Source organism: Scardinius erythrophthalmus (genome assembly GCF_964197995.2).
Source record: "Scardinius erythrophthalmus genome assembly, chromosome: 1".
Taxonomy (NCBI): Eukaryota; Metazoa; Chordata; class Actinopteri; order Cypriniformes; family Leuciscidae; genus Scardinius; species Scardinius erythrophthalmus.
The window spans coordinates 60933403-60951228 of record NC_138221.1 but is presented as its reverse complement, the minus strand read 5'-3'; the positions used below and the strand labels follow the sequence as shown (position 1 = coordinate 60951228).

General features: G+C 39.6%; 3 protein-coding genes across 4 annotated transcripts in view; 1 reads left to right on the top strand and 2 right to left on the bottom strand.

Moving 5' to 3' along the window:
• xylt2 (xylosyltransferase II) overlaps positions 1–861 on the bottom strand; it is a 43914-nt gene extending 43053 nt beyond the window's left edge. For both annotated transcript variants that reach the window (XM_081371032.1, XM_081371033.1), the window contains exon 1: positions 711–861. In XM_081371032.1, the coding sequence (XP_081227158.1) occupies positions 711–842 (132 nt within the window). In that variant the 5' untranslated portion in view covers positions 843–861. The remainder of the gene's footprint in view (positions 1–710) is intronic.
• LOC308702727 (tripartite motif-containing protein 16-like) overlaps positions 1–17826 on the bottom strand; it is a 662678-nt gene that overhangs the window by 597238 nt on the left and 47614 nt on the right. The gene's annotated exons all lie outside the window — the stretch shown is intronic.
• Positions 1770–17826, top strand: part of LOC308702914 (uncharacterized protein) — a 23173-nt gene continuing 7116 nt past the window's right edge. The window contains exons 1-4 of the mRNA XM_081386091.1: positions 1770–1985; positions 3885–3994; positions 14828–14926; positions 15163–15333. Coding sequence (XP_081242217.1) covers positions 1907–1985; positions 3885–3994; positions 14828–14926; positions 15163–15333 — 459 coding nt within the window. The 5' untranslated portion in view covers positions 1770–1906. The remainder of the gene's footprint in view (positions 1986–3884; positions 3995–14827; positions 14927–15162; positions 15334–17826) is intronic.

Genomic DNA, 17826 nt, shown 5'->3' with positions numbered 1-17826 from the left:
ATTTAAGAACTGAAAGGTTCTTTGGGAAACCAAAAATGGTTCTTCTGTCATCGCTGCAAAACAACCCTTTTGGGACCCTTATTTTTAGGAGTGTAGTCAGCATTTTTTGGGAATCATAGTCAAAGTCAGTGACCTATGGAGTTAAAAAAGTGCTGTCAAGGTAGGACACTTTAGACTAGCCCTACAGATGGCCAAAAGGTAGCAGTTTAAAAGGTATGAGGCTCACTAGAGTCTCATACATTGAAGCCCACAAATCCTGAGTAGAAAGGCAGCTTACTGGAATTTAAGACCATGATGCCTAAAAATGCGGTCTATGTATGTGGCCCTCTAGGTTAAGACTAAGATGACCAAAAATGCTGCCTACGTTGACATCTCATTAAGTTTCTACACAACCATAGAGTTGTTATGGGGAAAGTCAGTCCAGTCATTTAAAACCCGACGCCGGTCAAAACAAACCGCTCTAAATGACCGCCTACACAACACTTGACCATAACAACTACAAATATGTTTTTCATACATTACGACTTTTTCAGGTAATGCAATAAACGTGTTTGTTTACACTCGGTGTCGCTTTTACTGGAGTCACAGTTCAACTAATGAGGCTGGACTGAAGGGTTTAGCTTAGCTTAGCATGCTAACATAAACCCTCAGATTAAACGGCGTAACTGAGACACGGAAACCAGATTTACCCGCATGAAACAGCGCCTTACCTCCGCCTCTCCCTCCTCCAGACTCCGCAGGCTCCATACCACCAGCCCCTGGATCAACAGGATCGTTAAACCGGCCGCGATCGCGAGTTTATAACGTCTAAGGAGCTTCTGTACACGGGTGCTCGCGACCATCTTTCCCCCGTGAATCGCACACAGCAGCGAGTCATGTTAGGCGCGAGTCGCAAACTAGAGGGAGTCGACTCAGTGAATCAGACTGTGAACCGGTCAATGACCGTTGAGAAAGCCTCGCGGTTCAGAGTCTTTTAACCAAATGATTCTCATTCAACTGAATCAGACTGATCTGAATCCATGTTCAGAGAGGAGGTGCCGAGGTGGCTGTGAAAATATTATAAATAAAAGTGTACGATTCACAAATTCACGACGGATTGTTTACGAACTGATTTAAAATATACTGTTAATTTTATTTGAAATAAACATTTTAATGCACGAATTCTTCAACTCCTCCTGTCATCCTAATAATCAAATATTTAAGTATCAATAGAATTTAGTTATATTAAATGGTAATTTCCGAAGAATTAAAACATTCGTATGAGAAAGATGAATATAATACTGCTAGCTTTCTGTAGCAGTTTAAAAGCACGCATAAATTGTTTGCTAACGTTAGGTGGCGCTCAGCGCTCTATAAAAGCGCAAATTCCTGCTTTCATCTCCAAGACAACCTGTAAACGTTCAAGGAATGTTTCAGCTTGTCTATTTGAGCGATACGGAAGAGACTGAATATGGCATATAATTCATTTTTATTTTTTATATATTTTTATTTTTTTTAAGATAACGTTAATGTCTGTTTCCTAAACTAGGATATAAACAAAGTTCACAACTTTATTTGTGTCTATTTCACATCCTCCTTATCCGAAATGAACGAATCCTACTACGGTGACGGATCAGCTCATGAATATTAATTAGTCCTTGCAACCGTTGCTTAGCGACATCCCGGCAGCGTCCAGTCACGAGCTTGGTTAGTATTCACAAGCCACGCCTTCGCCATAGTAGGATTCTCCGTCCATTCACCGATGGCAACAGTGTGTCCGCTGCCGCTTCGCGAGGACTAGGATGTGAGTCGTGACTGACGTTCAGTTCACTCGTGTCTGAAGATGAAGCTGGGAAGAAGGAAAGAGGACTCTCGTGTTGGCTTACTATGAGACAGCTTGTTAGAAGAGTTGTATTTGTTGTCAGAGATGTCCAGCACTGTGTCCCCAACTGTCGCCTCCACCTCGAGCCTCTCTGTTGACCAGCGGACAGTCGTCGTGGGCGCGTGTGAGTATCACCATCAGACGTGCTAATATCCATATAAATACTGTGTTGCTCAGTGTTAAATGTCTTAATTGGGCTGATGATGTCGCAAACTTTCTTGGAAAAATATTATTATTATTATTTGTTTAAAAGTAGTGTTTTCTGTTTGTATATGTTTAAGACCATAAAATTACAGTAAAATATCTTAAAGGTTTGTAAACCCACAGTGTTCAGTGTTGGGTAATCTACTGTAAAAGTATTGAATTACTAGATACTAATTACATCTTCAACAGTGTAATTAGATTACTGGATTAATTACTCTTTCTATAAAAGTATTGGATTTCTAATAACTTTCTAAATTCAATCGAGTTGAACAAAATAAGGATAGCCTAGACATGAAATGGCTCTTTTAATTCTCTCAGATAAATAATATAAAATTGCATTAATTATTATTGCACTGACCAAAGTGTGTAAAGGGAGAAGGTTACAATAAAACATACATTTTAGCATTAGACGTTACTATTGTTTTATATACAATCATTCTATACAGTAGGTCTATATATATATATATATATATATATATATATATATATATATATATATATATATATATAATTTAATGAGAACTTGAAAGTAGTTTAGCATAATCCTCATAAAAATATTTTAACTATTTCACTGCTTATTAATTTTTGAAAAACTTTGTCCACCTATTAGGGTTTGGAATGCTAATGCTATTTATTTTATGTATTTAATGCAATTAAATCAGAAGTAACTGTAATTAGGCTAAATGACAAAAAAAAATTCAGAGTAATCCCTTAATTTACGTTCTCAAATAAGGAAAAGTAATTAAAAGACAGTAATTAATTACTTATAGTAATGAGCTACACCCAACACTGAAAGTTAATATAAAGGCACTAAATTATAACTGTCAATACAAACTAAACTTGATACAACTGTCAATACAAACTGTGATTAAAAATATATGTAAATACATGACATACATCTTTCAGCAGAAATTGCATAAAAGAATATTTCGGTTTACCATAAACACTTGTCATTCTGCATCTCACTTTAACCATATTTCAAAGACATTAGAAGTAATTAGATATATAATATGTGTGTCTGTACGGTTTATATATACTGTATATATTAGTGCTGTCAAATCGATTAATCGCGATTAATTGTATCTAACAAAACTATGTAAATATATAAAATATGTAGCCTATGTGTGTGTGTACGTGTGTGTGTGTGTGTGTGTGTGTATGTGTTTGTGTATATATGTGTGTTTATATATATATATAGGGCTGTCAAACGATTAATCACGATTAATCGCATCCAAAATAAAAGTTTGTGTTTACATAATTTATCTGTGTATGGAGTATAATTATTTTCTATATATAAATACACACACATGCATATATATATTTAAGAAAATGTGTTATTTATATATAAAATATTTATATATAATATAAATTATATATAATATAAATATATATACACAGTATATACATGCAAATATTTCTTAAATATATACATGCATGTGTGTGTATTTATATATAGAAAATAATTATACACCGTACACACATGTGTATTAGGCTATGTAAAAGCAAACTTTTATTTTGGATGCGATTAATCGCGATTAATCGTTTGACAGCCCTATATATATATATATATATATATATATATATATATATATATATATCATGAGTCCTTAAAACACTTTATTATGCAGAAATTATATTTGCCAAGATTGTAAAGACTTATGCTTTATGCTTAAATTGCATAAATTGTGCCTATTTTTAAACTTTATGAGTCTAAAAATGTACATGTTAATGGATGAGTTCAAAACAGCAGAAGAAGCAGCGAGAGTGTTTCGGAAAGCTCATGTGATTGACGTGCTCGGTGTCTGTTGTGTCTCTCCAGTCTGTTGTCTGGTGTTCTTCTTCATGATCTTGGTGCTGCTGTTGATCCTGTACCGGAAGGTTCCTCTCTGCTGCAAAATGAGGGTTTATCAGGAATCTCGCACTGACATGGTGAGGAAAATCCCATTCATCCAAGCTTTCATACTTTTATTAAGTGCCTCAGGTCAAGTGTTTCTCCTGCAAACTTAAGGCTTGGAAATGAATGCAGCTCATAGAGTCTTGGTACGATTGAATGGGAAATGATATATATATGGCTTTCTCTTAACACAGTTTAAGACATTGCTGAGGTTTCTTCTGAAACTTTAGAGGAGACATGTGAGACATGTTTCCAGATTCTCAGGTACCATTGAGATATTAATGAGATGTCATTTGGGATTTTCCTTTCCAATAGGAAATGAAATCAGATTTTATGCCGTTTAATGCTGGACAGTTTTAGGGCGAATGAAAGTGTCAAATGTAGTTAAAGAGTTACAGCTGACCTAGTTTGATATTTATTTTGAGAACGAAGAACATCTCCCACTGTTCAGTACGCTGACACACAATCAGAGATTACACATTATCTTTCTCTTAACTAAACGTTCACGAGCTTCGCCGTGTGCTTCGGCAAACACTGTGACTCAGTTTGGATGTTGTTAGCGTCAGCTGCGATATCAAAACAAACTCAAGCAACGTAAGCAAGAAAGCTTCAAAAACTCAAAGATTTGACAGTGAAGAGCACAAACTGTGCAGGTTTACGTGAGTCAGATAAACAAGCCGGTCTGTTAGAGAGGAGCACAATACAGCGTGACCGTTCCCCTGACTATCATGGACACAAGTGCCCTGAAAAGTTACACAGTAATCAAATCTCAAACCGAGTGGAGGAGTAAAGCTGTCTGTGCACGTACACTTAAAAAAAACAAAAAAAAAAACCACTTATTGCTGAAATTATATACTGAAATGTAATGTTTTCTGACAATAATTGCATGTTAATTGCAATTAAATTAAAATGTATAATAGTTTCAATTTATATTAAATTGCAATTAGTTGAACTTTAAAGTGTTTCTGACCCACTCAAGTACTACATCTTTATATGTTATTTCATAATGTTATATACTGTATGTATGTATATATATATTTATATATATTGCCTTTGAAATATGGTTAAAGTGAGCTGCAGAATGACAAGTGTTTATGGTAAACTGAAATATACTTTAATTGTAATTTCTGCTGAAAGATGTATGTCATGTATTAGAATTATAGGTTTAGTACCTTTTTCGGTTAGACTTTATTTTAAGGCGTCATTGTTACAGTGTAATTATATATTTAAGTACTGAGTAATATTAATAGGGTTTGGTTGAGGGTTAGTTGCATGTAATTATGCATAATTTACTGTTATTACTATGGTAAGTACATGTAACATATGTAACAAGGACATTGTAAAATAAAGTGTAACCCATTTAAAATATATTAACTTTCAGTGTTGGGTATAAATTACTGTAATTTAATTACTTTTCCTTATTTGAAAATGTAAAGTAAGGGATTACTCTTATTTTTTCTGTCATTTAATTACAGTTACTTCTGATTTAATTGCATTACAAACTGCATATAGAACAATTGTATATAAAACAATAGTAACATCTAATGCTAAAATGTATGTTTTTATTGTAACCTTCTCCCTTTACACACTTTGGTCAGTGCAATAATAATTAATGCAATTTTATATTATTTATTTGAAAGAATTAAAAGAGCCGTTTCATGTCTATCAAATTCATGTGTTCCAAATTTGAGCTTGATATATCAATAAATAAACTTTCGTTAAGATTTTGTTTGGCCGCAGTACCAAACGTTTCCACTAGATGAAATTCATCTCCCATTAATTTCCAATGCCATCATTTTTGATCATGAGGAGCACAAGTGTGACTATTTTTTTCAGTACCATTTAAACTTTTCGAATCAGGTCCATAAATATTTGTGTGTTCACCTTTACCAAGTTTCGTACCATTCAGATGAAGTAACAAAAAAAAAAAAAAAAAAAAAAAATCCTAATAAGACCAGCATGAGAGAGTTAAGTGCAGGAACCTTCCAATGTGGGCTGTGAAACCTCACCTCATGTCAGAGCTGTTCTCCATTAATGTGTCCAGTCCTCAGGATGTGTGTCGTGAGAGCAGATGTTAGATTAGACAGAGAGAGTGCAGCGTTTATCTGCTGTGTTCTGCTCACACTTCAGCCTGAAGTCATGCCTCATCCTCAGCGTTTCCTTTTCCTGATCACTTTCAGCCCTAATCGCCCCCCCCCCCCTGAGGGAACTTTAACCTTATCTCAGTACCACAGGAAAACTGCCTCCACAAAGAGGAAATGCAAAAACATGTCGGCCAAGTTAACCTGTGGTGAAGATAGGCATGAGGTTAATGTACACACACAATAATGCTAATAATACATTTTATTTATAATGCGCTTTTCTAAAACCCAAAGCTCAGAAGTACAAAAATAATACAAAATTAATCATTACAGTACAACACAGTAAAATACTAATCATGACCCTGGATCACAAAACCAGTCACATGTCGCATGGGTCAAAATGATTGATTTTTCATTGATAAATCATTAGGATATTACAGTTTTTCTCAATTGCTAAACACTAAAACCCATTGGCTGAACAAAGTTCTCAGTTGCCTGAACTCATTTAGCTAATTGTGCAGTCTGTTGTCAATACCTTAAACCATTTCACATGGCAAAACACAATTTGCAGATCTCACTTAGACTTTTCAGCAAAACTCTAAACACATTCTCATTCTCAAAACACATTCTGCACTCTAATGCACATGTCATCCATATCACAGTCAAATACAAATAGAGAGCACACGTCATTGATTGAACACAACCACTCAAAACAGATTTAACCTGTTTCAAAAGATGTGACACAACCAATATAAGCCAGTTCAGAGAGCAAACAAGTTGTTGAAGGTGGGAAGGGGAAAGTCTGAGAATGGATAGAAGAAACAATGTGAGAGGATGAGGAGGAGTGCGTATGCGAGGTGGGCGACGAGGAAGAGTAGGAGGAGGAGGAGGAGGAGGAGGGGGAGGAGGGGGAGGAGGGCAAGAAAGGAGGAGGGAAAATATTGCTTGTGATGTTGACGAAGTGCTCTGGCCTGACCTGACCCAGCCCAAAGACAAGAAGAAGCACACTGATCACATGTTTACTCCTTTGATTTTTGTCCCTTTTAGTATTGTATACTGTAGTTCAGTGCATTGTAGGCTGTATACTGTACAATGAACAAACTGTATGGCCCTGAACAGTGTGCTTTCCATTGTTAACAGCACTGACTTCTCAATAGATTTTGACTGGTTGCAGGATCACATCAATAAAGAACAAGAATTACAGTATCACAAAGGACAAGTTTGTGAGGTGCAGGGTACAGTACTGTAAAAATAGGGGTACGAGGAGGAGGAAGAACAAAGAAATGCAAAGAGCAAAGCAGAGTAGTAATTTCTGATCAATTTTGAGCTACTATGATAGAACATGTTTTCGTTCATCAAAAGACAATGACGGAAAAATATGAAATTTGTTTTGAGATTAAAAATGTACTTCTCCCTGAACTTTTTGATGGTACAGTAAGGTGTCACGGTAAGTCTAAACAGAATAGCAGTCCATAGATATCTTTCAAGAACTATATGTTTCGAACAATGTGTTTTCTGTTTTTTTGGTGTATTTGATCACTTTGTTTTATGGTTTGATTTTGAACACAGGTAAAACTGTTTTGAGGTGAAAGTTTCACTTTGCAAGAGGAGTCAGAGGTTTTGTGAATAGTGCTTGAAGATGAGGTTTTGTGTTTAAAGTTTTCAGAAAATGGAGCAAATGGTTTCAGAATTTGTGTTTTAGCAATTGAGAAAAACTAAGTAAAGATCATGTTCCAAGAAGATATTTTGTAAATTTCCTACCGTAAATATATAAAACATTTATTTTTATGAGTGCATGCAGATCAATTGCGAACAAAAATGGACAACTTTAATGTTTCGTTTTTTTTGCATTCTCAGACTCCAGATATTAAAATAGTTGTATCTTGGTCAAATATTGCCCTATCCTAACAAACCATACATCAATGGAAAGCTTATTTATTCAGCAAAATTGACCCATGTGACTGGTTTTGTGGTCCAGGGTCACATATAAGCAATTTTAAAACGATGAGTGTTTAACAACTTCTTGAAACTGGCTTATGTGGGAGCATCTCTAACAATAAGAGGAAGTGCATTCCATAACCTGGGTGCCGCGACAGAGAAAGCTCTCTCCCCCATAGAATTTAAGACTTAGTAAGCGAATCAGTTGAAAAAAAAGGAACGGGAAGGCGCGTACAGGCTTACTAAGTCACAGATATAAGAAGGGGCTATTCCATGCATAGCTTTGTGTGTTAGTGTGAGAGTTTTAAAAGCAATACGCGACTGAACAGGAAGCCAATGCAAGCTATAAAGCACGCCTGTAATGTGCTGACGTGGTGAAGTGTGTGTGCTGCTGAATTCTGGATGCACTGCAGCCGTTTTATTGATTTAGCAGGTTAACCAACAAATAGTGCATTATAATAGTCAACCCTGGAAGTAACAAATGCACGAATAAGCCTTTCAGCGTCAGGTAGAGTGAGGTAGGGCCTAATTCTTGCAATGTTTCTGAGATGATGGAATGCAGATTTTGTAATACTCTTCTTAATATGTGAGTCTAGTGTAGGTGAGTGTCAAAGATCACACCAAATTGACCATATACACACTGTAAAGTTTCGGGAGTGACCACCATATTTAAACTTACTAAATCAATGGTTCTGAGACCCACTCCTGGAGACCCCCCTTTCTCGAGATTTAAAGTCCCCCTGTAGTCAATCATTTTATCCCTTAAAACTCATATTTGATCACAAAAATTACATATTTAAATGTTTTTTCATTGAAAAAAAAAAAAACTTCATGCCTTAAAGTAGCTTGAATGTAACTCAACACCCTTGCCTCATTTAGTATACACGGTTCTATGAATATGCAAATGAGCCCCGCCTCCACTCACTCACACCAGCTCAGAGATCCACTGGTTGACGATCACACATTGACCTGATTGGTTACAAGGTAGTTTGTGACGTCAGAAACACCAGCGATTTCAAACCGTGTTTTTGAGGCTGTCTTTGGTTCACTGCAGTTTGCCAAACTGTAAGTGAAGCATGATTTTTCCACTGGTGTTTGGATTATTGCAGTGAATAAGCTCTGTGATCTGACCAACGGTTTATGACTCTTGCACGTTTTGTCCATCATGGTAATCTTCACAAATGAACACAACTTTTATGAATTTTGAAACCTAAATATAATCAGCAGAAGTCAAAAGTTTTTTTCATTAAGCTTGAATGTTGGAGTTATAATAGTTTGCAAGCGTTTGGGGCTCACAATGGGGCTGTGAAAGCGACTAGTGACTAGATGAGTTTACCTGTTCGGCTGGGAGATAAAGGGATATTTCACCGATGGAAAGATGAATGTGTATTTAATATGGGGTCATTTATGTAGTAGAAATGTGAAATTATTTTAGAAGTTGGTGCCTTCTAGACTGAGAAAAGCCAGAAAATGTATTTTTGGCTCATGTGGATGAAAGACAACAACTCCCAGAATGCACTTGCTTCGTTGCCCTACGAGGCCACTCCCAAGCCACGCCTACCGGTTACAGAGGGCAGTATCAGAAGAAATTATACAACTAGGCTACTAGTCGACTGGAAACTGAAAAGACGCTGTTTTATCGTGAGATCCCCCTATGGGCGGGTTAAAAACATGAGGGACGAGCTCTTCCAACTGGCTGTAGTCTCTCGCCTCTGGCCAAAAAAGCCTCTGAAACATGAAAATCCCTTGAGCTTGTGTTCACCACAGACATTATTTCAGCCATTTAACCAAAAAACCCTTTTTAAAAAAACATTGACTTTGAAGCGATGGAACTGGATGCGCTAAAATGCGACTCGTTTCTGGCTTTTGGCCTACAGAAATACATCATCCCTGCAACTCTCAACTGCAATCACATGACTTGTGGTGTTAAACAAAGCATTAAACAACCAGTTTTGCTAAATGTCTTGTAAGAAATTCGTAAAGACTCACATTTTCCTCTCATGCATGCTATTTCTACAACTGTACCATGTATCCGCAACACGGACAGTATATTTGCTCCTCCTTACCGCAAAACACTTACTCCGGTTAGATGCGCTTAAGCATGCTTTCCTATCACATATAACACACATGTGCACTTCAATAAGACGAAAGAACGCTGGTAAAGGTGTTTAAATGCGGGTGAAATCATCCATAAATCTATCTGTCGATCATTTATGACCCTAAATTGATAAAGGAGAACGGTTTAATGCGTTTACATGACCTCATTGAAGGCTTTATGGGAAGGTAGAGCTCCAGAAGCAAGACTGTGCACCCCGGACCTAAAGTATCATTGCATGTGTGCACAATATACAGCAGTCACTTCTGAAATGATTTACCACAGCAAAGGCTGTGAACAAGAAACTGCTGTTTTGCTTAAAGAAGATCTGTTCTGCTTTTTTACACGTTCAGCTGTCTTTAGTGTGTAAAGTTGCTTTTTGAGCATGAAAAGTCCCTCCAGCAGGAGTTATTCTCTATATCTGCAAGTGTTTCTGAACTCCCTGAAACGCCTCCATTGTAGTCTTGAGTTTTCTTCCGGAAACGAACACGTCACAAAATTCCTCATTTAAATAATTCATACGCAGGATAAAAGGGGCGGGGCCTGGTTGAGTGGGTTAGTAGAGCATTGAAACTCGCAGTTATGGTAAGGGGTGGGACATTTCCCAAACCAATCACAACACACTGATCCAGCCGACCAATCAGAGCACAGTGTGCTTTTCAGAAGGAGGGGCTTCCAAGAGACAGGAACTAAACAGGGCTGCGTTTCCAGTACAACGACGTTACTCGCTGCTTAACTACTATAGTAGGATGCATCGTTGAAGAAATCAACTAGCTCATCACGACCGTAACCGAAACTGTATTGTCGCAATTTTGTTGTCCAACCATGTTGGTTAATGATGCCACACACATGGTGAAGAAATAACTTCTTTTAATGAATCTGTTTGAGACTGAATTAATGCGAGAATCTTTGCTAATAAATTACAGACATGGCATCTGAGGACTATTCCTCATTTTTCGTAGTTATTTCGCTTTATTTCCAGATTCAACCATAGGCTCATTCTTACTAGAGCACGTTCGCACATGCACACTCTTCAAAAGCGGCGCTTTAAATATTTTGACAATCTAAAAGACATAAATGACATTTGTATATTTGAAAATAAAAGATACAGCTTGTACTGAATCTCAGCTTGCTTATTTATTGACGTCCACACGTCACCCGACCATAGTTGGCAGACTGGGAAGAGAGGAGCTGGCAGCAATGTCAAATATGATAAAAAAAAAATGTGTTTTTTGAACATTCAAGCATCAAAACGTATTCGAGTAGAGCCCAAACACAAAATCAAGACTTAAAAAACGCGTATAATACTGTATGGCCTCTTTAAAGACATTTTAACAACTAGTGGCATATTATGAGTTGTCAGTTTTTAGCAAATTGTTGTCTATAGATGCTCCATGGTTTGTTTATGCTCTTTAAAGTCGCAATGAAACAGAAGTAGCATCAGCTCTTTTCTTCCATATTGTGACGTGCATCAGAGTGAAATGGATTATTGAGAAAAAAAAAAGAAAGGGCGGGACTTGATTCAATCCATCGGTTGTTGATTGGATGGCGGCAGATCGGCTGAATGCGATTGTAAGAAAGGGGCGGAGTTTAAGCAAACGAAATGATCAGACAAGTCAATTATGATTTTCACCTTGTGGATAATTAAATGGATGAAATAATCTCATACTTGCATTGAAGAAGAATCTGGTTTTAGCATGGTAAATCTCTAATGTTGCGTGGCGATTCTTAAACATTTAAGACTTGCTGGTCACCAGCATAAGGCATGTTTGCATGCTGTGGACCAGCTACACCAGCTCAGTTTTCCTTGACAACAGCATGACTGTGTTGGTCCACCAGCTAGACCAGTATAAACCAGCCTGGACCAACATGGAATTCATGCTGATCTACGCTGGAATTGTCAGCAGGCCAATGCAAGTGAAACTCTTTTATCATCTCTCCTATAGAAACTCGACTCATTTTGAATCATTATGTCCTCTTACTGAGGGGTCTTCACCATCTGATCGTTAGGTTCAGTGTTTTGGTGAGAGGGGGGATCACAGGAGACAAAGGTTTTACTTTAGGTCAGGCACTGAAAAAGGCACACCGCTGAAGAGGTCCTCCCCCGACTTCAGGGCTGATTTTACACGCTTTTTGCTTTTTCACACTGCCTGAATCAGAGGAGCAAACAAAAGAACGTCTCTCTTATTGGGGGACTCCGAGACTGTTGAGAGGGAAAACCAGCGAGGGAAGGTGACCCCTGACCTCACATTTACTAAACGTGTCTCCCGGTGTCCCGAAGAAGAGGGGTGATGGGAAAGGTCAAAGTACGTCACTGTGAGTGATGTCAGAGCTGTCAGGAGCTCTTGCCTTGAGTCCAAGACGTCAGCTGTGTCTCAGATTCAGGCCCGGTTTCTATTAAGGGACGATATTTGCCAACTGGGATTGATTGACAGGGGCTTTTTTTTTACCTTTAAGAGGGCACTTTTTTTAACACAAAGCATGTTGTCTTTTTAAAAGAATATACTTTTGTATATTTTTTTTTATATATTTTTAAGAATATACATCAGTGTGAACTGATATTAAATGCATGTTAATTGAAATGAAAAGGCATTATAGTTTAAATTTACATTAAATGCTATTAGCTGAACTGCTTTTGACTTAAATTCATCTTCATATGTAATGTCATAATTTCTTCTGGTGTCTTTGACACAAATATATTAAAATATACTTTAAATGTAATATTGAATAACACACTACAGTTAAAATTATAATCAAGTACTTTAGTATGTTACCCTGCTTTGGTAGTCAACACATCAAAATAATTATTAAAACATGATTTAAAATGTACTTTAAAGCAAAACTTTTAAAAACGTGCACTTTTTTGGTACAGTCAGCCATTTATTATTGCAAAAAAAGGTTGAATCTAATCTGTATCGTGTCATTGACAAGAAATGATATTGGACATTAAGTAAATTAAGCCTATTAAAAATAAATAAATAAAAAACGTATATTTTTTGGCGTGGTGGCAATATTTCATTGGTAAAGTATTTATGGTAGAATCTGCCTTAAAAAAGTATTGTAAAATATATTACAGTGTTTAAGGAAAAAATAATAATGTGAATAACTTTAACTCAAATTAAAATGTCCCCACACAGTAATGGTAGAAATTTGTCACCCAAAGTAACTGTAAAGAAAATAACATCTTAATGTTCTTAAATCAGGTTTCGAAAATTTAATTTCTTATTTTTTTCTTGATGTGAAATTATGTAAATAACAGATAATAAATAAATAAATAAAACCATGAAGGGGCATTTTGTTGCTTGCATTTACCTCAAGCCCTGGTCAATTTCCAACCCTTCTCTGCTCATTTTGGCCAACGAGTGCACTAATGACTTGTAACACTGTTAACTGACTTGTCCGGGTGACATATGGGCCTGTAAAAGGGAGTGCGCTCGTTTAGTAGTACCTGCCACAGAAACAAGGGTGCAAAACAGAGGCAGACCGTTAAAACGCCAGTGTGGGGATTGTTACTCAGCACCCTGATGACGCAGTAAGACACTGTATTGTCCCGGGACACAAAGGCATCTATTTAGGTGTGGGGTATTCACTGAGTGTCCGGCTGGGCTGGAGGAATTCCTCGGCCTCACGCGGGGCCCGCCTGCCTAATCTAGCGCTGGATGGGAGGGGAGGGAGCCGTTGAGGAAGTTGCTTGGTGGTCTTCTCCTTAGCGGAGTAATTTATGACCATCCAGAGGTCTGGCTCTAACATTGCAGAAGTAGGAAGAGGAGGAGAGACATTGCCGAAAGACAAAGACGGGGGTGTGAGACTTTAAATCAAGATTGCTGATGGTTTGACTCGCAATCAATATGAAAACATTGTAACTATTATGCTGGTGGTTGAGCTCCGGAAATGACAATAAAGCTAAAACTATGAAGCAGTCTGTTTTCAACATTGATAATAACCAGAAATGTTTCTTGAGCAGCAAATTATCATATCAGAATGATTTCTGAAGGATCATGTGACACTGAAGACTGGAGTAATGATGCTGAAAATTCAGCTTTGATCACAGGAATAAATTACGTTTAACAATATATTTGCATTAATTATTATTTTTTTTTTTAAATTGTAATAATATTTCTTGATATTAAAGTTTTTACTGTATTTCTGATCACATACTAAATGCAGCTTTGGTGAGCAGAAGAGACTTCTTTCAAAAACATAAAAAAAATCTCACCCAAACTTTTGAACGGTAAATGTCATACAAAAAAACAGTTAGTTCTCGTACTATATATATATATATAGTACCGTTAAAACACCTCTGTCATTTTTACAGTAAAATACTGTTAAATGCTGTTTTTTAGAAGTAAAAAGCTAATTTGTTACCAGTTATGCACATTTGGGTTTTATTTGACATCTTCTGTTGTTTAATGAATGTTTATTGCATTGTTACAGTGTCTGTGTGTTAGCATGATGGTGTTTTGTGTTTGTGTGATGAACTTCTTCATGTGGATTCCTCTTTTACCAACTGTTATTATGGTGGTTGTCAGTACAAGTTACAGGTACAAAGTACTAGTGTGTGTCATGGATTTACCAGTTTAAATTGCAATGTTCTTGTTTGTAAATTACAGGTTTATACTGTAAAATGTACAGGTCATTCTGTAAATGTTTACATTTTTACTGTATTTTTGTACAGGATTATTCTGACAACCACAGCTGCCATGTTTCTTTTCCACAGTGTATTAACAGAGGCTTGTCATTTCTTGGTTGAACAGGAAGCTCCTCATCAGTACTACAACAGCAGACAGACTCTAGTTGCTTCATCTGATTTTGAGCAAACACACGACACAGGTCATGAGAACGTCAATGCACAGGTAAGCGCCATGAAAGAACACTGTATTTCACCATCATTTACTCGCCGTTATAAACCTGTATGACCAATAGGCACCAAAATACTTTTCCTGAATGGAAAGATATTCACTTTTGTGGTATGTTGTCATTGTCTTGACGGAAATGCAGGTTTGGAACAACATTGGTAAAGCGTGAAAGCTTGTCGTCATTACTTTCAGTTCCTCATTTCATCAGTTTTGTTTCTGCTTGTGGCTGTCAGTCGGGCTCTTTGTTCCTCATCGGTGTGCCCAGCAGCTACTACCTGTCCTCAATGGAGCCTCCTCATCCTCGCCTGCCCTCGTACGAGAGTGTGCGCAAGAAAGACAGACAACGGCAGATCCACATGATGATAGCCGACCGCTTCGGCCTCGGCGGACCTATTGTGACAGAGGTGACTCATTTAGCCATAGAAATCATATTCAGTGTTGGGGTGGGGCACTACAAGTAACCTGAGCTACGTAATCAGATTACTTTTAAGTAACTAGTAAAGTAACACATCACTTTTAAATTTACAACAAAATACCTAAGATACTTTTTCAATACTAAACAAAAAAAACAAGCAAGCCCAGCCCAGGTGAGAAAAAGTAACGCAAAAGTTACTTAAGGCATTACCTTCTATGAAAAGTAACTGAGTAATGCAATAAGTTACTTTTTTTAGGAAGTAACGCAATATTATAACACATTACATTAAAGTATAGGCTACTTTTTTTTCACTAGGGAGGGCTATATATATGCACAGATGCTGAGTCCCAATTTGCATACTATCCGTCCTAAAGAGTATGCGAAACTAGAATTAGTATGTCCCAAATCGTAGTATGTTGAAATGAGTATTCCAAAGATACCCGGATGGTCTACTATTTCCGGTTAGAATTCGAAGTGCAGATCAATGCACACTCTAACGGCTAATATTGCCCACAACCCATTGCGTGCGGGAGGGAGGAGCTTGTGGTGACGATGTAAACATGGCAGTCGGATGCGGAGATGCGCTCTCAGTTTTTAAGTGTAAGAATTCAAATGTTTAACCCTAATTAAAGTTATATTTGACCACACGGACTTGTTTGTTGTAATACTGTGGCTGTACAAATGTTAACGTTATGTCACGGTGAAACTTAAGAAAACGAGGGAAAAAGACTCAAGTGCAAAGGAAGTTTAATAAACAAAAGAACAAAGTAAAACAAACACCCACGAGGGGGAAAAACACAACTAAATACAAAACAACAACTAGGAAACAAACATACCAGAAGGGTCAAGGGAGAACAAGAGACGTGTACAAGACAACGATCTGACACAGACTGCAAACACAAAGGAACTTATAAAAGGGACAAATCAGGCAGGTAATAAGGAACAACAGGTGGGGCAAATGAAACCAATAATGAGATAACAAGGAGGGTGGGGTCAAACAGTGACAGGAACACAAACACCACATGTGCTACACAAGACAGGACAGGCATGTGACATTACCCCCTCCTTAAGGAGCGGCTACCAGACGCTCCACAAGGGACGGGAGGGACAGACCAGGGCGGGACGGGAGGGACAGACCAGGGCGGGACGGGAGGGACAGACCAGGGCGGGACGGGAGGGACAGACCAGGGTGGGACAGGGGGAACAGGAAAGACAGACCAGGGTGGGACAGGGGGAACAAGAGAGACAGACCAGGGTGGGGCAGGGAAAATGAACAGTTCTGGAGGCCAGGGTGGAGCCGAGAGTCCATCGGACGGCCAGGGCGTAACAGAGAGTCCATCGGGCGGCCAGGGCGGAGAAGACCCCTCGGGCGGCCAGGGCGGAGAAGACCCCTCGGGCGGCCAGGGCGGAGAAGACCCCTCGGGCGGCCAGGGCGGAGAAGACCCCTCGGGCGGCCAGGGCGGAGAAGACCCCTCGGGCGGCCAGGGTGGAGATTTTCCCTCGGGCGGCCACGGCGGAGACGACCCCTCGGGCGGCCACGGCGGAGGCGACCCCTCGGGCGGCCACGGCGGAGACGACCCCTCGGGCGGCCAGGGCTCAGGCACAGGAACTGGCACCACCGGCTCGGGCACTGGAACTGGCACCACCGGCTCGGGCACTGGAACTGGCACCACCGGCTCCGGCACTGGAACTGGCACCACCGGCTCGGGCACTGGAACTGGCACCACCGGCTCGGGCACTGGAACTGGCACCACCGGCTCGGGCACTGGAACTGGCACCGGAACTGGCACCACCGGCTCGGGCACTGGAACTGGCCCCACCGGCCCAGGAACAGACATAGACACAGGAACAGGCTCAGGAACAGGCTCAGGAACAGACACTGGCTCCGGCTCAGGAACAGACACCGGCTCAGGAACAGACACTGGCTCCGGCTCAGGAACAGACACTGGCTCCGGCTCAGGAACAGACACTGGCTCCGGCTCAGGAACAGACACTGGCTCCGGCTCAGGAACAGACACTGGCTCCGGCTCAGGAACAGACACTGGCTCCGGCTCAGGAACAGACACTGGCTCTACGGCGACCATCTTGTCCGAAGGCACAGGCTCGGCAGGCGTGACGTGAACAGGTTCGGCAGCGGCCATCTTGTCCGAAGACACAGGCTCGGCAGACGTGACGGGAACACTCTCGGCGGCGGCCATCTTGTCCGAAGACACAGGCTCGGCAGGCGTGACGTGACCAGGCTCCGGCTGGGCAGACGTGACGTGAACAGTCTCCGGCTGGGCAGACGTGACGTGAACAGTCTCCGGCTGGGCAGACGTGACGTGAACAGTCTCCGGCTGGGCAGACGTGACGTGAACAGTCTCCGGCTGGGCAGACGTGACGTGAACAGTCTCTGGCTGGGCAGACGTGACGTGAACAGTCTCTGGCTGGGCAGACGTGACGCATCGCTGAGGTGGTGCAGGCCGTGCGAGCAGGCTCACTG